Source organism: Drosophila serrata, unplaced genomic scaffold, assembly GCF_035046125.1.
Source record: "Drosophila serrata isolate PLE 108 unplaced genomic scaffold, ASM3504612v1 contig_245, whole genome shotgun sequence".
Classification (NCBI taxonomy): Eukaryota; Metazoa; Arthropoda; class Insecta; order Diptera; family Drosophilidae; genus Drosophila; species Drosophila serrata.
In genome coordinates this window covers 2,558,793-2,585,620 of record NW_028257143.1, presented here as the reverse complement: position 1 = coordinate 2,585,620, position 26,828 = coordinate 2,558,793, and the positions used below count along the sequence as shown (strand labels likewise).

The 26,828-nt window shown below is 39.7% G+C and overlaps 4 protein-coding genes across 5 annotated transcripts in view; 3 read left to right on the top strand and 1 right to left on the bottom strand.

Moving 5' to 3' along the window:
- The first annotated feature begins 6,400 nt into the window (after nt 1-6,400).
- Nucleotides 6,401-9,089, top strand: LOC110186118 (long-chain-fatty-acid--CoA ligase heimdall). The gene is made up of 2 exons (XM_020955167.2): nt 6,401-7,499; nt 7,995-9,089. The coding sequence occupies exons 1-2, from the start codon at nt 6,430-6,432 to the stop codon at nt 8,968-8,970; spliced, it is 2,046 nt and encodes a 681-aa protein (XP_020810826.2). The 5' UTR covers nt 6,401-6,429; the 3' UTR covers nt 8,971-9,089.
- A 1,181-nt stretch (nt 9,090-10,270) lies between these two features.
- Nucleotides 10,271-12,755, top strand: LOC110186120 (long-chain-fatty-acid--CoA ligase heimdall). Its single transcript, XM_020955170.2, has 2 exons — nt 10,271-11,340; nt 11,774-12,755. The coding sequence occupies exons 1-2, from the start codon at nt 10,271-10,273 to the stop codon at nt 12,753-12,755; spliced, it is 2,052 nt and encodes a 683-aa protein (XP_020810829.2).
- A 1,057-nt stretch (nt 12,756-13,812) lies between these two features.
- Nucleotides 13,813-16,195, bottom strand: LOC110186125 (uncharacterized). Its single transcript, XM_020955175.2, is given in 4 exon segments — nt 13,813-14,415; nt 14,473-14,721; nt 14,723-15,067; nt 15,348-16,195. Coding segments are annotated over 4 exon segments (1,632 nt in total). The 5' UTR covers nt 16,179-16,195; the 3' UTR covers nt 13,813-14,208.
- A 9,714-nt stretch (nt 16,196-25,909) lies between these two features.
- The window catches only part of nAChRalpha5 (nicotinic Acetylcholine Receptor alpha5), a 56,165-nt gene continuing 55,246 nt past the window's right edge, over nt 25,910-26,828 (top strand). Inside the window, exon 1 of one of the 2 annotated variants that reach the window (XM_086832085.1) lies at nt 25,910-26,642. The gene's annotated coding sequence lies outside the window, so the exon portion shown is untranslated. The remainder of the gene's footprint in view (nt 26,643-26,828) is intronic. The other variant, XM_086832086.1, reaches the window with a different exon arrangement.

Below are 26,828 nucleotides of genomic sequence, written 5' to 3'. Positions count from 1 at the left end.
TAGTGTTGCGCCACTGTAGGACCTCCTTTGAACTGCATGAACCTTTTAGAGTGTTATGTGCAAATTATAATGATTTGTACACACTAATCTCTAACGTAGATTCCCTTCCAAAATTAAAATCTTTGATATTAACATACTTAGTAAGCATGCAAGCTAACAATCTGGCAGCACGCCGGTAGTCAATTTTCCTCGTATTCTGTCCTATATTTTCCATCGCGCCTACTAACACCTAACCCAAACAGGCACGTGCCTGGTGTCATACGGGCCACTTGTATGTACTGACCTTAGTGCATCAACGTCCAAGAAAATTTCTGTACACGACATCCTTCCGACGAACCAAACAATACAAAATAAGAGGTCGATAAACTTTTTGAAAAGTGTTTGTTTTCCTAAAAATTTTAATATATACCTTGTTTTTTTGTATTAAACAAAAGATAACAAAGTCCTTTACAATACCTATTTCTTAATAGGTCAATGTTACTGTTAACAACACGACCAAGATAACCTCTTACCCGTAATTTCTGGCTTAATTCGGAAAATACATAAATATAAATACATTCTCAAGAATTACAATTGGTACACCGGCTTATGATCTGAAGGTATGTATATATTTTAAATTACTTTATTTTATTTTTAAATATTTATTAAAACTTGATTTTTGAAACAACAAACCATTAAATCTCCTTATATTCTTTTGATAAGACAAAATCAAATATACACACTGAGCATTTTTCGGGCATTTGCATTAAAACTGAGATTATTAAATATAATTAATATTATGCTTTGTAGTAATAATTCTTTACACCTTAAGCAATTTCTCTTCATGAATTTCCCACATTTCAATTAAGCTTGCTTCTCGACTTAAATTGACACTTTTTCTGGTATTGCTCAATATATTATATTAAGCTTTTCACTTTTGTATGGCAAAATGAAGTTCCGCTTCATTTGGGGAAATTGTAGCAGTCATTGGTCACTTGCAATGACCAAGCACATTTCGTGGTCTATCGCCATCCATACTGAGTAATACGACTTCAGAATTTTCCACTGATCAACAATGACGACAGAAAATCGAAGCATCATCGAGAACAACGCCTTGAAAATAGAGATAGACAGATTGTGTGAAAGGGAGGGAGGGTGTGACTCCAAATCGGTGCATCCACTGCTATCTCCGATGATAGTGACAGTGATGATGATTAGTCTATTATGGGGGCTGCTCAGATGCAATAACCGACCCGGTCGAGCTGATTAGCCCCGATGAGCTTATCAGGCAGAATGCACTTAAAATGAACTCGTGGCTCTGCTCTGACGACAGAAGCGAAAATAGGGCATTCGGTATAATTTTCTTTTAAGATTTAAGTGACTTCTGTCCTAGCTATCTTCATGAGTTCGATAAAGGGATTAGAGATAAATGAATTGTACGGGCAGTATGGTCAATGGGTTCCACTGTGCGTGGTTGAAATGAAAATGAATACACTGGAAGACTCTCTGACTAGGTTTCATATATTTTTGAATACGGGAAATTCTAGTATGCGATAGAGATGAATACATGAAATATCGCATAACTGCAAAACGTTAGTTTCTATAGAGTCAAGATGTTGTGGCTTGGTTCTTAACTAACTTTTGTTTTAAATACCGGTTACTATTACTATTTGTGTATGTATGTGCAAGTGTGACCAACTGGTCAGAGAGGCGGTCAAGAAAGAGAGGGGAGAGGGCTTGGGACTTGGATACCCCCCCCCCCTTTTCGAACACGACTGATATGTTTGTGTAGAAATGAGTTTGAATGACTTGCAAGACGTTGGTGGGGAGCAGGTTGGGATAGAGGGGTACTGCATACTTACGTATGTACATACATTCAACCGTACATCGCCCTAATGTACGTACATATGCACGGTTCGTACTGGTTCGTATGGTATGTACATATGTACGGTTGTCGCTCGGTCCGCTCGCTTGTTTGTCAATATGTACACATGTTATTTGATTTTCGTTTCGCTTTTTATGTCTGCGATGTGTTGTTGGTACATGAATATAAATGCTGTTTATCTCCACCCAACCCCCTCACCCACCGCCTCTTTCTAGTAGTTTCTTTTGTACTTGTGTGTGGGTTTCGCTCTTGTACGTATCTATGTACGTACATATGCCCGAGTGTGTTTCCTTATTGTTGTGTGTACTTGTTTGTTTGCCGCTAGTTGTTATTGTTGCTTTCGCTGCTGGCTGCTCTGCTCGCATGAACTTTTTGCTTTTGCTTTGCTTTGGCTCTGGCTTCGGCTTCGCCTCTTTCACGCCTGCTAATCAATGCTGTGCGCCGGGTGTTTTCGCTATATCTATATGTACACAAACAAATCTACAAAAGTCGCAGACATGCGGCCGGCCACCCCAAGTCCTCAGCCCCCTACCCCATCCCCCAGTCCATAGCCCATAGTACACACAGCCCGCACATTAGGTCACTCGATGTGCGTGTAAATATGTACTAAACACATCGTTACACATGCAGGGCCGCTAGATGGATGAATGGATGAATGGTTGGATGAGTATATGCACATATGGATAAGGGTCAGCAGCATGTCAGCATATCACGCTTCAGTCGCGGCATATCGGACTGCGGATCGATTGTCATTGCCAAGCAATAATGGGAATTGCTATCGAGTGAACCTCTTGGATTTAGCTTAAGTAAGCTGTACAGAGACAAAAACATCTCGAATAATAAATATGATAATGATCAATTTAAATATATAAAAACATTTATAAAATATATACAAATAATATTAAGAAATATATAAGAATAACAACTAAATATATAATAATAATAAATAAATTAATAATAGTATTAATTGATGGGGAGCTTTCAGCTTTTCAATATTTATAGTCTTAAGACTCCATCAAATTCGAAGGAATATATAATATGTATCTGTGAGCTGTTATAAGAACGTTGCCCATTGTAATATTAATGCTCGTTATAAGTTTCTTTAATTCTAAATTTGTAATATTATTATAAAACTATATTGTTGATATATTATATGGTATTAATTTGTATTGCTGTACAAAATCGCAATGTTAAAAAATGCCATGTGTGTAAATAGAAAACAAGAAATAAATCATAGAACCTTATGTATATAGTATTAACTATGAATATTTAACAAATCTTGTCCCGTTGCAGTATTCAAACTGTTATTTAATGTTCATCATGCTTAGTTATACCAAGTATTATTAAATTCAATGTCCCACTTTACTACTTGACATCAGTTGCTCATGTCGGATGGACTCTCCTATGTATCTTTGTAGGGTATACTGAATGTCAGCCCCGATTACAGCCATTATATCTTATTCTTTAACGATTATAAAAACTTGTTTTTAGCAATGTAATTCGTTGAATGGGTATACAAGTTAAATCAATTACAATGCCGTACAAACTATAAACAAAGAGGTCTAAATTCCTCTAAAAAAAAGAGTTCAATTTAACATTTTATTTATTCGATATACTAATAGGAGGACTTCTTTTTCTGCACCACCCTGTTTTATTTGATTGTTAGCTTTATTGCTAGGTCGCATTTGAGGTGAGCTTTCCCCCTGCCGCCTGACGACTGCCTTATGCCGCATTGTGGTTGCCCCAGGCCCCGGTCCTGGTCCCGTACATGCGATTACATCTGCTCGGGCAAGCCCCCCCCCTGAGCCCCTGCCCGCATATATATTCCGATTTTTATATTTTCTTGCACTAGTCGATACAAATCCCATGTACCGTCATAGCACATACCCCCTCACACTCGAAAATACATATAAATTTATATAGTTGCGAGTAGAGGAAAAAGAAACAAACAGGGAAAACAGAATATTGCAACTATTTGTGTTGTAGTTTTGATGCAATAACACCCCTGGCCACACCGCCCCTTGCCTTCGCAGACAATGGCCACACTTGTTGGCATTCATGAGCTGCTGTTCATTGGTAAATAATTTCATAATAATGTTGTTCTTGCCAGCATAACGGCAGATAAGCTTTGAATTGCAACAATTGCAATTGGGTTAATAATATATCCCTTGCCCAGTCACCACATGTGGCGTTCAGTGTATGTAAATCGCTCCACGCAGCGCAAATGCTGGCCACATTCGCTGCGAGGTGCTTCCGACATTTAGCAATAAAATAAATTAAACAATAAATTATAAATTTGTACAAAAAATGACTGTTGCTCGAACAGGCGCCCAGAAATCCCAGCACAGTGGAAAACCAACAACAGCACCAGCAGCAGCGTAGACGTCGACTTCAGCGGTGACTGCGACTGTGACGGAGACAGCGACAGCGACAATTGTTCTTGTTGTTGTTTTGCTGTCAGCTGGCCTGCTGCGAGAAAGTTTTTTTTCTCTCTCTCTTTACGTGACGAAGTGCGTGTGTACCCCCGTGTATGTGTGTGCGTGTGTTATGGCACTCTTCTAAGTGCCCGAGTGACCAAATGGCAGCACGGGTTCAGGGGAAATTTCACCGGGGACACCCTGTGAAACCCCCGCAAAAATTTCACTTTCCGAAGTACCTGGAATGGGTTCATTTAGTCCGTTAAAAATTCCCAAATATTCATCATACATAAGGATGGACCTGGGAGTCACTTGCTCTACCTGGACTCGATCACATTACTAGACTTTGTCTATAATGAGACAGTTGTAAATTAAATTTGCAATTCATAATAATTATATGATGTCTAGAGCAAATTAAAATTAAAATCATAAGTACATTGAAAAAAAAAACTAAATTAAGACATTTCAAAGGTTTGAAGTTAAGATAAAATCTATTGCCTTATATAAAAAGAATATTTATAGAAGCTAATGAATTATAGAGCAACTAATTTATCTCGTTCGTTTTAGTTTTAAATATTTGACCAATAGATTAATTTATTTTAAATTAAATGAATCATTTATTTTAAATTAAATGCATCTAATTCAGTCTTTTCCTTAAGCTTAATAGAAAATACCCATCTTAAATAAATACAACGCTTAAAGAAAATTGTTTAAAGTACTCCGAAAATTATAACTTAATTACTGTTTAATTAAATTTCATTTATTCACTTCAATAATATATATCTTCTTTTGAAATATTTTGTAGTAAGTAAAGGTTGAGTTTCTTTTTACTTTACTTATTTTATGGGAAGAAAAATAACTAATACACATGAAAAATAGATTAAAGAAATAAATACTAATATTAAACAGACATTTTTGGGAGTATCCATTGAATTCTTCTTTTAAAGTTTTATTTTGGGTATCTTTGCAATAAGCTGTGGGCTACCGTATGGGGATTGTTACAAAATAATTACAGTTTCAATTATCTTACTTAAATAGTACGAATATATGTAGGTCAGATTAATTGTAGTCGGAGACAGATAACTTTTATTTAGCCTAAACAAAACTATTTATTATAGTATATTATTTTTATATAGTATTTTATTGCTTCGGTGACACAGAATTCCCAAAAAGACTCAATTAATTAATTTCCATACTATAATATATAATCTCGTGGTACCACTGATCATTGATCCCATGAAATAAATATCACTTTTATTTAAATGTTTTAGCATTCGGAATCCTGTTACTATCGCACAACGACCGCCACAAAATTTGTGAGTTCACGACCCTTGGATTATCTTTAAAGGCATCCGTCTCAGGGGCTCCCTAGCAGGGAGAATTGAGAGGGAAGAGGCATGGCCTAACTTATGATTATGAAATATTATCAGTCAAAGCCCGAAAAAACACCGATGAACATAGCCGCACGTGCGTAAAGATCAGCAAATGTATTCCTAACGACAAACAAGAAGTCTTGACTAATCGGGGTCCGACCTGCGATTAATTGTCAAAGATCCAGGCACTGTGGATTTTATATTTTTTAACGGCACTTATGTCTCAAAAAGAATATTTCTTATAAAATAGGCTTAAATATTTATAATTTATTATATAATGTAAATCATTGTCTAAGAAATCAGTATTATTATATTATTATTATTCAAGCCTTTCGTGTTTTTTACCATACTTCTACGTCTCACAATTTTTAATGTTTTCAGAATTACAATTTTAATTTTATGAAAGGTATAAAAACCCCATTTTCACATATATAAAGTGCTTAGTCATTCGGTTTGATCTTTGTCATGCTGCTTACATTGGATAAAGTAATTTAAATATGTATTAAAAAGATCTGTATATATATATACACCTCCCGTCTACCTAATTCCATCGAATACTTCCGAGCATACTACAGATTCCCCTGGTCTAGGTCCAAAGGTTCCTTAGATTTGTGTGACTAGAGACGTGGCTGTGCCACAGTGCGTATCATGCATCAGACTCAACATCCCAGCCTGCTACATATTCCCACTTTGGTCTTATCAGCGTCTGGTGGCGATGGCATAAATACCCGTGCTCCGGACCTTGCCGGGTTTATTCGTCGCGATCGCCTTCAGAATGAACGAGCTCAAGCCAGCCACGCGCTACACCAGCACCTCTCTTCACGAGGCCGTCAAATTGCGCCTGGACGAGCCAGGATCCTTCTCGCAGGGCATCGTTCCACAGACCATTCCGCAATTCTTCGCGGAAGTGTGTGAAAAGCATCCTGACCTTCCTGCCTTGGTGTGGGAAACCCCAGGAGCCGGAGTCGATGGATGGACCACTTTGACATACCGCAAGTATCAGGAGCGAGTGGAGCAGGCAGCTCTGATGCTCCTCAGTGTTGGCCTCGAGGAGCGGAGTTCCGTGGGCATCCTGGCCTTCAATTGTCCAGAGTGGTTCTTTGCCGAGTTCGCAGCCTTGAGAGCTGGTGCAGTTGTGGCAGGAATCTATCCTAGCAACTCGGCAGAGGCCGTTTATCACGTCCTGGCCACCGGAGAGTCCACCGTGTGTATCGTGGATGATGCCCAGCAGATGGCCAAGCTGAGAGCGATCAAGGACCGCCTTCCTCGTCTACAGGCTGTGATCCAGCTGCACGGACCTTTCGAGAACTTTGTGGATCAGGAGCCCGGCTACTTTAGTTGGCAGAAGTTGCAGGAGAGAAACTATTCCAACGATCTCAAGGAGGAGCTGAAGGACCGCGAGAGTCGAGTCTATGCCAACGAGTGTGCCATGCTCATATTCACTTCGGGCACAGTGGGTCTGCCCAAGGCTGTGATGCTTACCCATGACAACATTATCTTTGACACCAAGTCCGCAGCGGCTTGTCTAAAGGATGTTCAACTCGGAAAAGAGAGTTTTGTCAGCTATCTGCCGTTGAGCCATGTAGCAGCCCAGATCTTTGATATTTTTTTGGGACTATCCCATGCCGGATGCGTGACATTTGCAGATAAGGACGCCCTTAAGGGCACCTTGATAAAGACCTTTCGTAAGGCGAGACCAACGAAGATGTTCGGAGTGCCACGAGTCTTCGAGAAGTTGCAGGAGCGACTGGTGGCCGCGGAGGCTAAGGCAAAGCCATTCTCCAGACTGCTCTTGGCCCAGGCTCGGGCTGCGGTGGCGGAACAGCAGACCACATTAATTGAGGGGTAAGTTGATAGAACCCAAAAAAGTGAAATGAGAAACAAGATTACACGATTATTTAGCTGTGATTTTTAAAGTTAGAACTATAAATCACAGTTGGGAATTACTGTACCTACGATTAAAAGTTTAACACTTTTACCCAGGACGGAATTTAAAAATCAGTATCATCACTGAAAAATCCAAAAACTAAAACTTACTAAGATAGAATTTGAGTATCAAACATTAGAAACAAGTCTTTCTTTACATTTAAACTTGAAGCCACTTCAAGAACGTGAATTAATTCGTACGTGATTTATAGAACCTTTAGAGTTCTTTTGTTATAATAGTTTCAAGAGCCCTTTTACTTATGAAATTATTATTTTTATTTGACCAAGACTATATAATTTTGATTTAAACATTTACATTTTTAAGATATTTCCCTTTTAAGTAATATCGATAGATTTGATATGAAATAGAAAATTAAAGAAAAACTAACTAATATATTTTATTTTCATTTTCAGCAAAAAACCTTCGATTTACGGAAGCACAAAATATTGGTTGGCCTCTCGTATTATAAAGCCCATTCGCGAGATGATTGGTCTGGACAATTGCCGTATTTTCTTGACTGGGGGAGCTCCCACCTCAGACGAGATGAAGCAGTTCTTCCTGGGCCTGGACATTGCTCTGGGCGAGTGCTATGGGATGTCGGAGAGCGGCGGTGCAATCACTCTGAACGTCAATATCACCAACTTGTACAGCTCGGGCACCTCGATCGAGGGACTGACTTTGAAGATCCATGAACCGGATAGCAATGGCCAAGGGGAGATTTTGATGCGGGGCCGTAGCATATTCATGGGTTACCTGGGACTGCAGGAGAAGACCGAAGAAGCAATCAAGGAGGATGGTTGGTTGCATTCTGGTGACTTGGGGTACATGGATCCCAAAGGAAATCTCGTAATCTCTGGTAGACTCAAGGAGCTCATCATTACCGCAGGAGGGGAAAATATCCCTCCGGTGCATATCGAGGAGTTGATAAAGAAGGAGCTGCCCTGCGTGAGCAATGTCCTTCTGATCGGTGACCATCGCAAGTATCTGACAGTGTTGTTATCCTTGAAGACAAAGTCTGATGCCAAGACGGGAACTCCTCTGGATGCACTGCGTGAAGAAACGGTAGAGTGGCTTCGAGATCTGGACATTCACGAGACCCGTCTCTCCAGTCTTCTCAATATTCCGGCTGACTTACAACTCACCAACGATTCTGCAGTTGTGTCGGCTGCCTTGGACATAACCGCCGAACCCAAACTCCTAGAAGCTCTCGAGGAAGGTATTAAGAGAGCTAACAAACATGCCATCTCCAATGCACAACGAGTGCAGAAGTTCGCCCTGATTCCCCACGAATTCTCCCTGGCCACCGGAGAATTGGGTCCCACGCTCAAAATCAGGAGGAATATTGTTCATACCAAATATGCCAAAGTCATAGATCGGCTTTACAGGTAAATCATCGATGAAATACCCCGCTTACACCGATAGTTCTTCGACTTGATTAGACTTACCTTGTAATCATCATTAGAATTTTAAGAAATTGTGACTCTAATATATTTTTGTATAAAATCATACATGGTTTATAATTATTTAGTTGGGGAATTCTATTAAATATATCTCATTAATATATTAACTTGAGGGTGCAATAAGAACTTTTAGTAGGAGTGAATAATATTTTCAGAAAATTTTTTAGGAAGGTAGGAAATCAATTTGCTTTATTAAAAGTGAATTCTTTGATTCTCTTTTTAAAACGGAATTTTTTCAGACACTTTGGCAGTCGGTCCTTCGAGGGTTTAAACTGAAACTCTGGGCCTAATTTATTTAAAAAGTTTTAAATTATCACATCGCAAATCACATTTTGAGACGCACGTTATATAACTCTGACTTTTTGTATCGCTAACACGCTGATCACCTAAAATCATTTTAAATTTGTAATGTTTATAATAAATTTATCTTAGCATTAGTTACAAAATTGTTAAACTACAATAAATTTAGATTTAGGTTAAAGAGTTGAAGTTGAAGTTTTTTTCAATCACGATCCCGAAGAAATGAAAGACTAAAGTCAAATACTATCTGATAGAATAACTACTCGATTTGATTCTCAGACAGCGACTGCAAAACATTGGCACATTGGACAGCCTATTAAAACAGTAGCATAAAAACTAAAAGTGTTCCCAACCTTTGCCACCTTGCCTTAAAATTGGGTATTATAGGAAAAAATTAAAAGTTGGGACGCCGAAGATTGTATACTCTTCGAGTTTGCAGTTGAAAAACAACAGAAAGTATACCATGAAAGGAAGCAACTAAACAAAATTGGTCATATCTCGAAAAATTCTTCGATCGTTTCTATTGCATTTACATAATATCTCTGGCTGGCTATCTGTAAAGATTTATTCAAACAGCTCGAAACTGAGACACAAATTTCAGAAAGACTAAAAGACAGGCTACTATGCTCTTGACATTGATAAAGTATATGTATGTAAGCCCTATAGGAAAGAAATTAGAATTACAAATTACAGGTGAGAATACTTTTCCGTGATAGTACCCGGTAAGAAGTTAATGGTTTTTATATTTGAAATTCATTTGCGCAGACTTACTCTGAAAATGTATATTAAACTTGAAGATAAAAACGAGAGTTATTATACAATAAAGCTCCTCGATCTCGTTCACCTTATAAAACTATAGTTATACGAGTTTCGAATAAGTACTTCTGTTTTGGACCTTGCCGGGTTTATTCGTCGCGATCGCCTTCAGAATGAACGAGCTCAAGCCAGCCACGCGCTACACCAGCACCTCTCTTCACGAGGCCGTCAAATTGCGCCTGGATGAGCAAGGATCCTTCTCGCAGGGAATCGTCCCGCAAACCATTCCTCAACTCTTCGCGGAAGTGTGTGAAAAACATCCGGGTCTGCCTGCATTGGTGTGGGAAACCCCAGGAGCCGGAGTCGATGGATGGACCACTTTGACATACCGCGAGTATCAGGAGCGAGTGGAGCAGGCAGCTCTGATGCTCCTAAGTGTTGGCCTCGAGGAGCGGAGTTCCGTCGGCATCCTGGCCTTTAATTGTCCAGAGTGGTTCTTTGCCGAGTTCGCAGCCTTGAGAGCTGGTGCAGTTGTGGCAGGAATCTATCCTAGCAACTCCGCAGAGGCCGTTTATCATGTTCTGGCCACTGCTGACTCCACCGTGTGTATCGTGGATGATGCCCAACAAATGGCCAAGTTGAGAGCGATCAAGGACCGCCTTCCACGTCTGAAGGCTGTGATCCAGTTGCACGGACCTTCCGAGAACTTTGTGGATCAGGAACCCGGCTACTTCAGTTGGCAGAAGTTGCAGGAGAGAAACTATTCCAACGATCTCAAGGGGGAGCTGAAGGACCGGGAGAGTCGAGTTTATCCCAATGAATGCGCCATGCTGATATTCACTTCGGGCACTGTGGGTCTTCCCAAGGCTGTGATGCTCAGTCACGACAACCTTATCTACGAAATAAAATCCACAACAGCTTTCCTGGGCAACTTTAACGTCGGTTCGGAGCGTTTTGTGTGCTATTTACCTCTAAGCCATGTGGCTGCTCAGATTCTTGATTTGTTTTCCGGTCTAATTTCCGCCGGATGCGTGACATTCGCTGATAAAAACGCTCTCAAGGGAACCTTGATCAAAACCTTCCGAAGGACGAGGCCAACAACGATGTTTGGAGTTCCACGAGTCTTCGAGAAGATCCAGGAGCAACTGGTGGTTGCGGAGGCGAAAGCTAACCCTGTCTCCAGGATGCTTTTGGTCCATGCTCGAGCTTCGGTAGCTGAATATAGGAACACATTGTTTAAGGGGTGAGTTGAGCGAAACGTAAATTTGAGCTAACAATTGTTTTTAAAATGTTCAAAAATATGATAGTGTAGTTTTTAGATACTTTTCCTCCTAACTTGTAATTGGAAATGTTTGGTCACTTACAAAGGACTAAGACTAGGCAATAGTGCTTAATAAGTTTTTGTTTATAATGTTCATAATGATATGTGTTAGTTTGTTTATGGCCTAATTTGTGACCCACTGTTCTTTGGTCTAAAATTATTTCAAATTTGTTGTTTCATGGTCAATCTGTACGTAATTTTTAAGTCATTGGAAAGGTTATTTTTTACAAATTTAATTACCTAAAGTTTCTTTTACTTAAGTTTTTCCTTATCCTTAGTTTTTAAGTGCTTAAGTTTGCTGAAACATTTCCTACTTTATATTGTGACTTTAACTTATTGACCTTATTATTTTTAGCAAAACCCCGTCTCTTGGTCAGAGTGTTAAATACTGGCTGGCGTCTCGACTGGTAAAACGCATTCGAGAGATAATTGGCTTGGACAAGAGTCGCTTTTTCCTGACAGGCGGAGCTCCCATCTCTGCCGAGATGAAGCAGTTCTTTCTGGGCCTGGATATGCCTCTGGGCGAGTGCTATGGGATGTCGGAGAGCGGCGGTATTATCACTTTGAATGTCAGTAATCGAATAACTAACTTATACAGTGCGGGTCCTCCCGTCAAGGGAATGGGAGTGATGATCCATGAACCGGATAGCAATGGCCAAGGGGAGATTTTGATGCGAGGTCGTAGTATATTTATGGGTTACCTAGGACTGCAGGAGAAGACCGAAGAAGCAATCAAGGAGGATGGTTGGTTGCATTCTGGTGACTTGGGGTACATGGATCCCAAAGGAAATCTCGTAATCTCTGGTAGACTCAAGGAGCTCATCATTACCGCAGGAGGGGAAAATATCCCTCCGGTGCATATCGAGGAGTTGATAAAGAAGGAGCTGCCCTGCGTGAGCAATGTCCTTCTGATCGGTGACCATCGCAAGTATCTGACAGTGTTGTTATCCTTGAAGACAAAGTCTGATGCCAAGACGGGAACTCCTCTGGATGCACTGCGTGAAGAAACGGTAGAGTGGCTTCGAGATCTGGACATTCACGAGACCCGTCTCTCCAGTCTTCTCAATATTCCGGCTGACTTGCAGCTCAACAACGATGCTGCAGTTGTATCGGCTGCCTTGGACATCACCGCCGAACCCAAACTCCTAGAAGCTCTCGAGGAAGGTATTAAGAGAGCTAACAAACATGCCATCTCCAATGCACAACGAGTGCAGAAGTTCGCCCTGATTCCCCACGAATTCTCCCTGGCCACCGGCGAACTGGGTCCGACGCTCAAGATCAGGAGAAATATTGTTCATACCAAATATGCCAAAGTCATAGAACGGCTTTACAGGTAACAATCTCATATGTAAACTGTTCGTTTTGGCTTGTATTCCGAGTTTTTTAATCTTTACACTTTTTATACCCTTGCAGGGTATTATAATTTCAGTCAGAAGTTTGCAACGCAGTGAAGGAGGCACCTCCGACTATATAAAGTATATATATTCTTGATCAGGATCAACAGCCGAGTCGATCTAGCCATGTCCGTCTGTCCGTCTGTCCGTCTGTCCGTCTGTCCTTCTGTCCGTCTGTCCGTCTGTCCGTTTCTACGCAAACTAGTCTCTCAGTTTTGAAGCTATCTGAATGAAACTTTGTAGTTAGCCTTCTATTTACTCTCACTCGTATATATGTCGGAACGGGCCGGATCGGACGACTATATCATATAGCTGCCATAGGAATGATCGGAAAATTTTTACAAAAAAATTTTTAACTTTTTCAGTTTTCAATAGAATTGGATCAAATTTGAGATACAGCCATTTTACTATACTCTACAATTTTGCATAAAATTTAATGAAAATCGGACTACTATATCATATAGCTCCCATAGGAACGATCGAGAAATTAATACAATTAAATTTATAACCTTTTCAGTTTTCAACTGATTTTCATCAAATTTTAGGTATAGGCATTTAATTTAAGTCTTAAATTTTGTGGTAAATTTCATTAAAATCGGACGACTATATCATATAGGTGCCATACAAACGATCGTTTGATGTGGAGGAAAAAGGCAAATCAGTGAATGTAAAACTGCAAATATAATATGTATAGGTGAATGAAATGAAAGCAGGTATTACTTGATTGTTTTTTAACATAAAGATATATAATTTGTATTGTATGGTTTTTTATTCATAGAAGTTCTATCTGCAAGGGTATATAAACTTCGGCGTGCCGAAGTTAGCTTCCTTTCTTGTTATTATTTAAAATTAATCACCAAAATATAATATAAATATATTCATAAAATATATATTGATATATTGTCGCATTTTTATGAGTTTTTTATGGGCTGCCATTCAACTTTGTAGATGTACTGAAATAAACAATTCACTTCTTGATAACGAATTAAGCCAAGCTATGTAATTATATAAAATATTTATATATTTTGTTTACTGTGTAATTTGTTTTAGTAGTTTTAATTCTTAATCTAAAAATATTTGTTTAAATATTAACTTCATAATATCGTTGGAGATTTTACTATATACTTTACTATACACTTTAAAAAGCATTTATAATCTGTTTGTGTGTAAAATCTTTTAGTATATTTGATTGAATATTTATAAATATTGAAGATAATTAGTTAGTTATATTATTTTGTATATAGTAAAAGTATTATATTTTTATTTTTCGGTTTCGAACAGCTCTGTAAACTCAATGACATATCGAGTGTCTTAGTTTTGTCTCACTGAAGTACATTTTGACTACCAAAGAAAGGTGTCAGGACTTGACCTGAAAAGTGCACAAATATTTAAATCCTTAAAAAACCATATTATTCAGCGCCTTCATCCCTCCTTTCCTGCTTTCATTTCGATCGACAAAACGTCGCAACCAACGAAGTCCTGCAAAAGCCAAGGCAATGGCCACCAACATCCAAATGATCACCGATCGTGAATCAAATCGATCCGTGGGTATCTTTGGCCAGGTAAGAGGAGGCGGCGAAGGATTCGTCTCGTCATAAGTTTGCTACAACCGAAATCCTATGAATTACCTATAATTTCTAAGCTTTTTGGCGATACTTACTTCGCATTCACATTTGCTGGTCTTGTACAGAGAAACCTCAGAGGCATTCAGTAATATAATCGAACGATTGGTTTCTCCTTCAGCGCAGTCCACTCCCTTGATGTTGTTAAAGTCATCCCTCCAACCATTCAGCACGGACCAAGGACGAGCAAAGTTCACGGAGCTGGGCAGCTCCCTCACCAAGTTTTCGATCAACCAGGCACAATTGAAGCTATTGTCCGCCAAATTCAAATATTTCAGCTGACGCAGAACTGGTCAGATCAATCGATCTCAGGCGATTTGAACTAAGATCCACATAGAGAGAGAGGCGGTTCAAGGATGCAGGCAGCCGTTGCAGGAAGACTGCATCATGAAGTGCATTTCCGGTAAACTGAATGTACCGCAAGTGACTTTGCCGGGCTAAGACGAGTGACGACAGATGTCCGATTAGGTTGTTACCAAACATAATCTCCTCCAGCTGAGTGTTGGCATTGAACAATGTCTCTGGGAGCGTTGTCAGTTGATTAAAGCTCACGTCTATTTGCAGAAGACTGACGAGCGCCTCCAGACTGTCTGTATCCACAACTTCTATAGAATTGTGGCTGATGTTAAGACGCTGTTACTCTAGTAACATACGAAAAAGAAAGTTTAGTTAAATAGGAAAAGGTATAAATTATATCATTTATTTATATATATATATATTATATCAAGCATATATATATTATTATATTATATCAGTTGGGAATGGTCTTTATAATACTTATAAGATAGATTGACAAGTATGCAAAGAAGATCTTTACAAGGTATAAGGAATATATATAAGCTTTTAAGTATAAAGCAAAGTATTGCAAGTAAGATTAAGCTATTGTAAAGTATTTGTAATTGGCGAATCTCACCTCCAATGAGTCCAGGCCCGATAAGGCTTCCTTTGTAAGATTTATCAATTGATTGTAGCTCAAGTCCAGGCTCTGGAGTTCAAAGTTCTTTGAAAATCCCTGTGGTTCCAAGCTCTTCACTTGGTTATTCGACAGATTCAGGTGAACGAGACGTGCCAGACCTCGCTGGCTGAGAAATAGAAGGCTTGTGAGAAGATTTTCATCCAGACGAAGGCTTCGCAGGTGTGTATTGGTCTCGAATGCGTCCATTTCTATGCTCTCTATTAGATTACGCTGAAGGGACAGACTTGCAAGGCGGTGTAGACCCAAAAAGAAGCTGCTGTCGATGGTCTGCAGTAGATTTCCATTCAAGTGCAGATGCTTCAAGTGGGATAAACCTTGAAAGGTCTCCTCATCTATCTGAGAGATCTCATTGGAGCCCAGGTCAAGGAGCTGCAGTTGGGGAAATAGCTCGAAACTTTGGGACCTTAGTCGCCTGAAAGCATTGTAACTCAGATCCAGAGAGGTAAGAGCCCCCAAGGGTTCACTAGACCAGGACCTTAGGGCGCTCAGATTGTTGTGGCTCAGAGAGAGGGACTGCAATCTGGCCAGTCCATTCAAAGAAAAGTCTCCCAGATCACTCAGTCCGCTATACTGCAACTCCAGCTTAAGAAGATGACCGAAACGCACAAAGAAGGCATTCTCCAGGTGCGAGAGGGTGCAGTTCCTCAGCGAAAGTGTGGTCAAGAGCTCCGTGTCCCGGAGCAGGGTCACCTCGGTGTGGTTGCAGTAGCTCATCTCCAGGCACTCGACCCTGAACAGCAGCAGGAGACTAACTAGCAGCCGATACATCGCGCGAAACACTTTGGCGTAGACTAACCCAACAGATCTGGGGTTTCTGTAACCAAAAGCCCTTATCTTATTGCAGCAGCTTGTAGTTCCAGCCGACAGCCCGTCAAGATAGGTAATCTCTTGATCAACTGGTCGCCGTTTATCCACCGACAATATTTGCTCACCTTTTAGTCCACGGCAAAGAAAAAGCTCGGCTACTGTTTCCCGAACTCGCAAAATGCATCGGTTAAAAACATTGGGAAAAACACTTTGGACTGCGACTAAATCTATATTGAGATTTGTATTATTTTTATTTTATTCTTTATTATTATTTTATTTAGATAATCTAAGCTGTTACCACTTGGTAGCTTATAGCTAAGTTGCAAGTTTATAATGTTTTCGCTCCCAAACCGGAGCAAAGACCTTTTAACAACTAGATCAGTTACGCCATGCTATTTTTTGTATTCAACATAGTTTTCAAATGGAGAGAAGAAAGTTTTCTTTATTAACCGAAAAGTTTCTTGGTTATTTAAAGTCTATTGTCGTTATGCATCTTGTTATTAAAGAATCCGTGTCAGAGTTAAACCACTATATTAGCTTCTTTCTTTTGCGCAAAACTATTTTATTATTATTTAAACTTGGAATATTCGGTTGAAATGTTCAGCAAAGCTTTGCGGTCTTAATTAAGATATTTAACAAATAACAAAGGCAGAATTAAAACAGCTAAAACATGTATAAAATATATTCCCAGTATTAATTTGTACTTCATTTATTTTTATAGTTAAACCAACCTGCACTTGTCGGATGTCAGATTTTACTGCAGTGACACTCTTACTTGTGAATTCATAGCAACGCATAATATGCTAAATCTATAAGAGAAATGTAAATATTACTAATGAATGCAAGCACAGCTGGAATGGAAATGGCGCAAAATCCTGTGCAACAAAAAGCACGGAAAAAAATATTTTCAAATTTAATTAAACACAATTAATGTCTGAACTGTTTAAGTAGATTATTTTTAGACCGAGTTGGTATATTCCAACATGTAATATATTATAATTCATATAATTAAACAATTTATTAAGGACAAAAAGTGATATTGAAATGTGATATTCTTGTTGTGTATTTTCATTTTATATTGATATTATTTCGGTTGGCTGCAACTATGAATATTTTAATTGAAATGTGCAATTCACACAATTGAAATATCTTTGCTTGGGCAACGCCCAGTTTGCTTATTTATGTATTTGGTTTTCGCCTGCATTTTAACCTTTGCATTATCCTGTTTGCAGGACTCGACATGTCGAAGGAAACTCGCCTGGCATGTGGAAGGAAGGAGTCTCGAAATAGAGAGAGATAACCAGAACACAATAGCCGCAATTGCAATACAAATTAAACCATGTAACACCATTATGACCATACAATTTGCTCCCATCCGCAATTGTTGCCGCATTTACTTATCAATTCGGAGGTGGTTGCCGTTGCAGTTCTCTTAGTCGGATCGCAAATTGATTTTGATATGTTTAAAGGTCCTGGGCTGGCGGATGTAAGAAGCTTAACACCTGTGCGAGAGTGCACTTCCGAAACAATGCCATCACATATTTGATTTGCGGCTGACCTGGTCGACCGGGGTAGTGAGTAAATCGATTGGATTTAAATGAAGTGGTAATGGGATAATTGAGAGAATTGAATTGTAAGGCAAAAATGAAATCTTGAAAGTTTTATAAAGTTTTTAAGTTCGTTTATTTCAAGTAAAGTTAAGAATTTGCCAAAGGAAGTACTGCAGTCCCACTATTGCTAAGAAATAAAATACATAGTTATAGAGAAATTATTCTATAATTATATTTGAGTTGCCAAAGAGCTGTTTAGAACTATTACGTATAATATATTGTATATTTAACTATCTCTAAGTACCATACACTAACAGTGATTGTTCTTAAGCTTTAAATATTTAAATGCGGGTCTTTATAAATAATTTGTTTGACAGAAAATCAAATAGTTCCCATTCTAACAATATTGCTTATGAACATTTAAAAAGTGCAACGATTAAAGTTTCCTCTGCTTTTCTTAAATGCTTTCTTCAACTTTCTTAAAAGCAATTTAAATTGATTTCCCAGCCGAAATGTGGTTTTAAATTTGCACTAGAACAACAATTCCATGAGACGGACGAACTTTGACTTGTAGGTCTTTGTAGATAAAAAAGGCGGTCCTTGCGCTAAAATGACAAATTTAATATGTACTCCTTGTCTGCCGCTTGTTTGTTTGCCTTTCCGACGCTTTAGCTGCATTTTCCTTTTCTTTTTTTTTTTTGGGCAATGCAATAAAAAGGAAGAAGAAATGACCAAGCCTTGGCCCAATGCCAGCCAAGGCACGCAGGACGAGGCTGAAAGGACGGCCAACACATTTGCCAGAAGCATTGCAGATGGTTGGGAGCAGGAGCAGGAGCAGGAGCAGGACGAAGAGCAGGAGCAGGGATATCTGCACACTTACCAACTTGTTTTTATTCGCAGGCAAGTATGGGATTCCCGGCTCTATTGCAAGGACTCTGAAACGCTCTGAGTGTATGTGTGTATTTCTGTGGTATTAAAATATTTTCGTACATATTTCAGCTGCCAAAATTATTTCAATTTAGTTCCGCAGAATAAATTGGTTTCCATTTTTGCTAGCTCTTGGCTTTCTGTGATTTCTTTTTTCGTTTCCTTAAAATGTTTCTCGAGTAATGAACATAAAAGTGCCAAATTATTTACTTACATGAATGATACTTATGTCAAATGAAGTCTCCGGATGAGATGCGGCTCAAGTTGCTTGGCAAAATAAATTTAATATTTAAGCTAGGGATAATCTAGCCAAAAGATGAATAACACAAAATGCTCTTTGGGTCAGTGAGGTTTATTTCAAGGTTAAATTAGGCAGTCAAGTCAAATTTGAAGAGAAAATTGTTAATAAAGAAATTGTTGGTACGAATGGTTGGTTGAAATAACTAACCATCTACTCAACAGATTTTGAGCTAAAAACGAGAGATTTATCTTCAGACTAAGCCATTGTTACATTTTCAGTGCCCAAGCGACTATTCAAACTTCACATTAATTTCCCTGGAAATCAAATCATTTCAAAGACCTCGGCACGCTTACTCTTTTCTATAAATATTTCAATAAGCGCATTGTCCTCTGAACACGAATAAGTCTTTCTTTTCTTTTTTGGCAAAACTCCCTCACAAAACTCATCCGGAATGCATATCCCTTCCTCTGCAACCTCACTGTTTCCTCAGCGTAACCCTTGGTTCATTGTAATTGTAATTCTGACCGTTGGCAAAGTCATAACACGGAGTGGAAAAAGTGTAGCTTAGCTCACTGAAAGGTTTATTAGCTGAATGCCTGCCATTTCACGTTTAAAAGAATTTTTTCTCATTTACTTGGAAGGAAAATGCAAGGAAACAGAAGACGAATTTCGTTAGCATTTTCATAGTTTCCTTAAGTCAATCATTGAGTTTTAAACGGGTATATTATATATGTCATTGTTTGTCAAGCTTTGATGGTAATAGAAATAATATAAAAAGATCTGTTGTGGGCCCTTTAAGGACTACTTCACTTTATTTAGCATAAAGTATTTAATTTAAATGACTTTAGAGATAACGAATTAAATTACTTTATTACAATGATTTTGTTGCGATCACTTCTTTGTATTACATATGCGTTTTGAAAACTTAGATCGATTATAGATGGCTTAATGAGGCTATATAAAGGTTATTTGGAAATAAATGAAATGTACTTTAGATGTTTAACAATTTAAGCTTACTTATTAATAGCTAATCCCTTATTGTCCCAATTAAAAGGATATAATTTCTTCGATGCCCTTAAATTTTGTACTCTTTTGTTACCCTTTGGCAGGCCCAACAAAAACATAGAGAAAAGTTCTAAAGTTTTCATTACCGGAAGCACATGACTGCATTTAGTTTGTGTTTCCTTGCTGCCTTTGCAGTTGCAACAATTTCCACTGGCAGTGCGAGGCTGTGTTTATTTATTTGGTGTGCTATTAAAATTTCGGCATGCCAACAATGAACGAATGAGAGCGAATTCGAGCCGGGACACGTATGGGCACACGGATAAGGACGGGGCTCTGAAGCTGACTGACTTGCAGGACTTTTCTGGCCGCATGTTATGTATTTTTACTTTTTCACTTCATTTCCTGCAGTCCCAGTACGAATCGCATCCATCCCAATTCCAATCCCAGTGCTGGACTTGTAAAAAAATTCCATTTGCGGTCTGGCCAACCAGTCCTGGCTCGAAACTGTTTTCGTTTTTCGCTTTCCTCGTTTTTGTTTCCCGCTGTGGAAAACTCCCAGTGTTTTCAATGAATTTTTTAGTGCACAGGAGTTGGAAAAACGTGATGTAGGCGGTGTTGTTTTAATTGCTGCTGACAACGAAAGTTTAAGCAAATCAGAGCCTGAGTCCATTCAATGTGTAATTGCTGGAATAAAAATTCCAGAATGAAAAATGATTGAATAATCGGTGTTCCTTTTATTTTGAGTGGTTTTTGTGGTTGTATTTAGACATAAACCAGAATAGGAGATAAGCATGTTAAATTTTAACTTTGATTAACATACTTTCAGGCAGTTGTTAAAATCGTAAGAAACTAAAGAAGGGAAGAGGGTTATAGTATTTGGCGTACTAAAAGATATACTAGACCGATTAGCTAGATTTTTTCACCATATCTTGGTTTTAGCTTATCCCTATTTACCATTCGATTCTTTTATACATATATCTATCCATCTTCCATCTATCTACGTATCTATCTATCTATCTATCTATCTATCTATCTATCATCTATCTATCTATCTATCTATCTATATATCTATCTATCAATCTATCAATATATCCATCTATCTATCTATCTATCTATCTATCTATCTATCTATCTATCTATCTATCTATTTATCTCTCTATTCTATTCTATATATTCTGTATAGTTTCGTTTATAACAAGATGAGTAACGCTATACAATTTTGGATAAAGATAGAGACCTTTCTGCACCTTATCACTCTCCAGCTTACATTTTAGATCTGTACGTACAAAAAAGCACCGTTTAGATCTATAGTTGATCTCACACATGAAAGTGCATTGTTTTCTTCAATTTTTAAGTTTTTAAAATTTAAAATTATGCTTTATAACGTTCCTTTTGTAGAGTCTTCATCTTCATTTAATTTTCAACGACTGCATCTCTCTCTCCCTCTTTCTCTGGGTGGATTTTCAGATGGATGCAGATGCAAATTTGTTGACAGTCGTGTGCAAAAGGCGAGCTGAGTGATATCTCAGCTTACCCGTCGGCAAGAGCCGTAATAAAGCTGCCCTTCCGCATCCGCCCCCGCGACGCCATCTTCGCATCAAAATGGCTGACTGCACACACATTTCCGGGGAAGGACGCCGTGTTGCATGCCAATAAATCATATGGCTCCGAGTGCGGACTGCACATGTATGTATGTATGTGTGTATGCACGTGACGCGGCAAAACGGAGAGGGATCCGCGGGAGGTGGGGCCGGTGCAATCGGCCATGTTATTATTGTTGCTCTTATTATTATTATTGCTCGCCATCGGCACGATTGAGTTCGTTTCGGTTGGTCCTTACGTTGTTGCCGATAACTGGCTGCTTGCCGTTGGATGGCTTGGCCAAGTTGACTTGTCATAAAAATTGAAATTGTTATCAACTCGTTCGTGCGTCCGACATTCAAGGATTATTGCATTATGGCAACCAGAACGCGACTGAGAGTACAAAGCGAGACGGAGAGTGGACGAGTAAGCCAATTATTTTTGGTGAAATGGGTCCTTCGATACCCTTACTGTTCAACGGCGCAAAAGGAAGCAATAAACAAAGATGCCAGAGAGATAAGTTAAGCTCATTGTTTCTTTTTTGTTTTAGTTTAATGGTATAACTGAGACACTACATTTACTTGCATATTTATATAACCAAATACTCACTCTATTCCTTTTTATTTTGAGAGTGAGGGCAGGGTATCCTTGGAAAAGGTATTAAGTGGAAAATGGTGGGGGGGGGATTGAAAAACTTAATGGAATACTCGCGTACAGGTGCCATGCCTCGAAAGTAGCTGCAGTCGGTTGAACATCCTGCTGCCTCAAAGGCCTTCATACGGATTAAAATTCCGATAGAGTCCTTTTCCCTGTTTGGTTTATTTTCCGCTGTTCATCTTTGCCGATAAGCCGCTCTGCAATGAAAATTCACCAGCAGCACCGGCCATCGAAGTGGCAATAAATTTCCCTCCTTTCGCATATCATTTATCATATTTGACTTGATTCGAAATGAGGAATGTGCAGCCAGCAAACGAATCGAAATGCCAAATGATTGTCGAACGTCAAGAGGCAAAGCAATTAAGGCAGTCGAGTTCTTTAATCTCAATAATGATAAGAATAAGGGAATATAAGATGAGCAACGGACCTAAAAGGAATCGAAAATGAAACGTTTACTGAAAGATTACGTTATCTTAAGCTATGTTCATATTTATAAGCGAGTAATTAAGGAAACAAATGCATTATTTAAAATGTTTTAACATTTAACTAGAACTAAAACAATACCAATTTTAAATTCAATTTAAATCTGAAATCCATTCGACGGTTAAGGATATTAAAAAATCCTGAACCCCAAGGCTAACACCTTTTAATCCATTTTAAATTCCAATGTCCTCGACACAGTTTTCGGCAAAGGAGCTAAAAGCGGAGTGGGGAAGTTGAACTCGGAGTCAATTCATTTGACAGCCACAAAATCAATCGGAAAAGTGAGAAGCGAAATCAGGCTGCATAAATTATAGAGAAATCGGGAAAGCAAATTGAAACAATTGAGCGTCACGGAGAGCTCTCAGGAACTGTCAATTTGGGCGAGCCTCAAAATGCAGTTGCCGTGTGGCTCTATCCAAGAGCCGTGAACGTGAAATTGCCGCGCTTGCTTTTCGCGGTTGTTGGGCAAGAAATGCATCCAATTTTCACTTGGAGTCTGGCCAGGAGCTCCTGAAACCAACAAGATGTTTAACCTTAAATAGGAAATGCTAGACAGGTTTAAACTTTACAAAAATAAATATTCTCTAATAGTGTCTGGGATAATAAAGTTTGTCTCTTCGCTTTCGCTGTTTTTGCTGGCTGAAATTCACTCCATTTGTGGCTTGTAGATTTATTACACAATTCGGTTTACAAGTCTGCTTAAATTTCATTACACAAACCCAAAACGAGAGGGAAGAACTGGGCCAAGGGAAAAGAGGTTTGCGGGAGTGAGCCGCAGCAATGGATTGAAAATGAATGCCAAAACCTTGATATGAATTAATATTTGAGCAGGGCTGCCAAGTGGAGCAGACATCTAAAGGGACTGGAGGGGCAAAAGGACATGGAATGGACATTGGTTAAATGGGTCAATTCGGAGCGATTGATTGGCACGTTGGCTCTGTGCAAATATTAAACTTTTTCCTTAGCGGGAAAATGTATTTAAGAAACTTTTCCATACCTATTTGCCCATTCGTGTTGGCGCAATTGTGATATCTTCATTATTCACCTCGAATCACTTTTAAAGTGTAATAATATTCCGAAAGAAATTGTTCAGCCAAGGCGGTGGCAAAGGTTAAGACAACTGGAAATCAGCAATCCACAAAGGCAACAAACAATAAACTGAGTGGGGGGAGGGGAGGGGAAAAGCCCAAAACGCCAGCGAAAACACGAAGCATGAAAAATCAAAACAAATAAGCAAACAGGCAGGCAAACAAAGTGCCAAGCAAATTAAATAAAATCCGCACAAACAAAGAACTGTGGACTGGCCCCGAAAAGAGGAAGCGGCAAGGAGATACGTACAAGGATACACATGCACAAGGATACTGGCGCAGGCCACTTAGATGCGGTTGACACAGCCACAGGATGCGAGAGTGTGTGTGTGTCTCTCTGTTTTTGTTTGTGATAAAAATGAAGCAATTGAAAGAGCCGCGACAAATGCCAACAACAATGGGTGAAAGCAACCGACGAGGGGGACGGGGCGAAATGAGACCAGAATAGAGAGCGGGAAAATTAATTAGACTTCCTCTTGGCTTCAACTCTTGTGGGCCCCTTTCATTCAATTAAAGTGTGCAAACTAATAATAGAAACAGTCAGTTGGCTCAGTCCCATATTATCTTTGCAGAAAGGTTTAAGCCCCAAGTTCACTTCAAATCAGTTTTCGTTTAAATATATTAAAGATGGATTTTGAATGGCAAAAAAGAACTCCATTTACAAATAAAATTAATAATTATATATTTGTTATAATACATTAACTTTACTCCCCCCGATAAATATAAATCAAAAGTGCGCCCAACACTACGTATACGTAATTAAAGACGACTGACTTCTTTCTTCTTCCTGAGTAACCAATGATTATAATTCATGATGAAATTTTTCTCTGCAACAAGATCCCTGCCCCCTGGCCATTTGGGCGGGGCTGTTGTGGAAATTCAGGATATGCATGTCCTTCAGCGCTACCAGCCTGGGCAGTCTGCACTGCGCTGCATGCCAGGTGCGAATACTGGCAATATCGGCAGGATTCATTCATGGATACCAACCGATGGCAACGGCAGAGAAAAAAAGGTGAACGGGAAAAGCCGAGCAGGACTCCGACCTGCTCCGTGTTGTGTCCTTCGTTCACTTTGTCGTCGGGTGCGGGAGCCCGACGAGGTTTGGGAGCCACTGGAAGGACCCACAGGAATAGCTGCAATGGAAGGCTCCAAAGAGCTTAAAGCCCAGCAAAGTGAGAGCACCAGCGAGAGGTCCTTAAGAGACGGCGGCCCACAAGTGTCCAGGACCAAAGAGAGCTCAACTTTTGCAGCTTCCTTCTCCAGCTGTCTCTCTGCGGGCGCCCTGTAGTTTTGAGTTTGTGAAAGCCATTTTTCATTCATACGAACTTACTTTAAATTAATTTTTTTGTGGGGTCATAAATCATTTTTGGCTCTGGACCTACGCATGCTGCTTTTGTGTATGTAAGCTCGTCGTTATGTGTGTCGTGTGTCCGTGTATCCTTCCGCCCAAGTGAGGGTGTAAGCTTTTGTATCGTGAATTTGACCCTTTATGTATGAATGAATGTTTTCCAAAATATCTTCCAATCGAATTGGTCTTTGATACATTGAAGTTTTTCAGTTTTCTTTTAAAATAATAAAGTAATTCGTAATTTGTAAAGATATTTAACAACATCCTTTAGTAAATATTTTTAGGGTTTAAAGTACGAAGAGGTTTTATTTGAAGTAAATATACAATACTTTCTTTAATTGATTGCAAATTATTTATATTAATTATTTTAATTAATGTGATACCATTATATTTATCACACTTTCCATCACTAACAAGAGCCACAAATGTTGACAGGAACTTATAATCAATTTTAAAAGTCCATACACATTATGTATTAACTTTAAAATTAATATAAGTATGAATATATACACTTAACTTATGGCAATCAGTGGAATAAATTCCAAGTCTGATCATGCTCAGGGGTCCATGCTACTACGACAGGACCTCTCTGACTGTACACCCTGTATTTCCGGCACTGTCAAAGCTTCGGAAAGAGAAGCTGCGCACATTTTGGCGCTCTCTTACAGCCTCCGAGTTCGAGTCCGAGTCCGTGGCCGAGGCGAGCTTTCCGGGAAGGACTTTAAAGCTGCCTCCTAAGCCACACAGACAGACACACGTGCCACACGGCCTTCCAGGCGCTTTGGAGTCGCGGCGAGCGCGAGTCCTGACGACTGGCAAGGACTCGTGGCCCATCTTCCAGCCTGGGGGCTGTGGCATCGCAGGATGTCGGATGTCGTGTCTGCACAAGGATGTGTCGTGGGATGCTCGGGTGCGCTCGGGTACGCTCGTGCCTCGGCTCCTCCAGCGGACTCTGCAGTCACTTCCAGCGGCGCCTGGCTGCCAATGCTGCACAGGCATCGGGCTCAGTTGGTGTTCCGGTTTCGGGTTGTGCTGTCAGCTGCCTTTTGCCTCCAAGCACGGCCGAGAGATTGAGCGACTGAACTGAGCGATTGAACGATTGAGAGTGTGCCAAGCAGCAGAGCCGGAGAGTCGCGTCGCGTTGCTTGCGTTGCGTTGCGTTGTGTTGCGTTGCCGTTGCCCGTGGTCTGCGTCCGCATCCGCATCCTCCGAATCCTTGCCCGCCTTTGCCATCGCCTTCGCCTTCGCCTCCGTCTCCGCCACCGTGTCCGTGTCCGTGTCCGTGTGCTCCTCTCCTCTCCTCGCCTCGCTCCGTTTTGTGTGCGTGTGTGTGCCTGTTGTCTGTCGCTAACGGTGCGCGCGCGTATAGCTGTGTGAGTGTGCGAGTCAGTGCGTGGCCATGCCTGTGTGTGTGCCCAACAATTCTACATATACGTATATGTATATATACTAATACTAGTGTGCCCACACTCACACACACACACCGCGTGTACGCAAAAAAAGACTGCAAATAAAAAATAGAAATATGTACAACAATTCCAGCAGGTAAATTCATTGAACAAATCGAAAGAATCGGTAAAAATCAAGGGTGCCACAGAAATTGCTGTTTAAAATGTGCCCAAAAGTATGCAGTGATCCGCAAAAGTATTGCTAATTTGCTATTTTCATTGAGTGTAGCATACTTCTAGGCACCATATGAAACAAACTCCTTGTGGCACCCGTGAATATACA

Excerpts from the sequence above, each read along its gene's own strand:
- LOC110186118 (XM_020955167.2), top strand. The coding sequence starts at position 6,430 with ATGAACGAGCTCAAGCCAGCCACGCGCTACACCAGCACCTCTCTTCAC. Across the intron at positions 7,500-7,994 it reads CAGACCACATTAATTGAGGG|CAAAAAACCTTCGATTTACG; the intron begins GTAAGTTGATAG and ends TTTCATTTTCAG.
- LOC110186120 (XM_020955170.2), top strand. The coding sequence starts at position 10,271 with ATGAACGAGCTCAAGCCAGCCACGCGCTACACCAGCACCTCTCTTCAC. Across the intron at positions 11,341-11,773 it reads AGGAACACATTGTTTAAGGG|CAAAACCCCGTCTCTTGGTC; the intron begins GTGAGTTGAGCG and ends TATTATTTTTAG.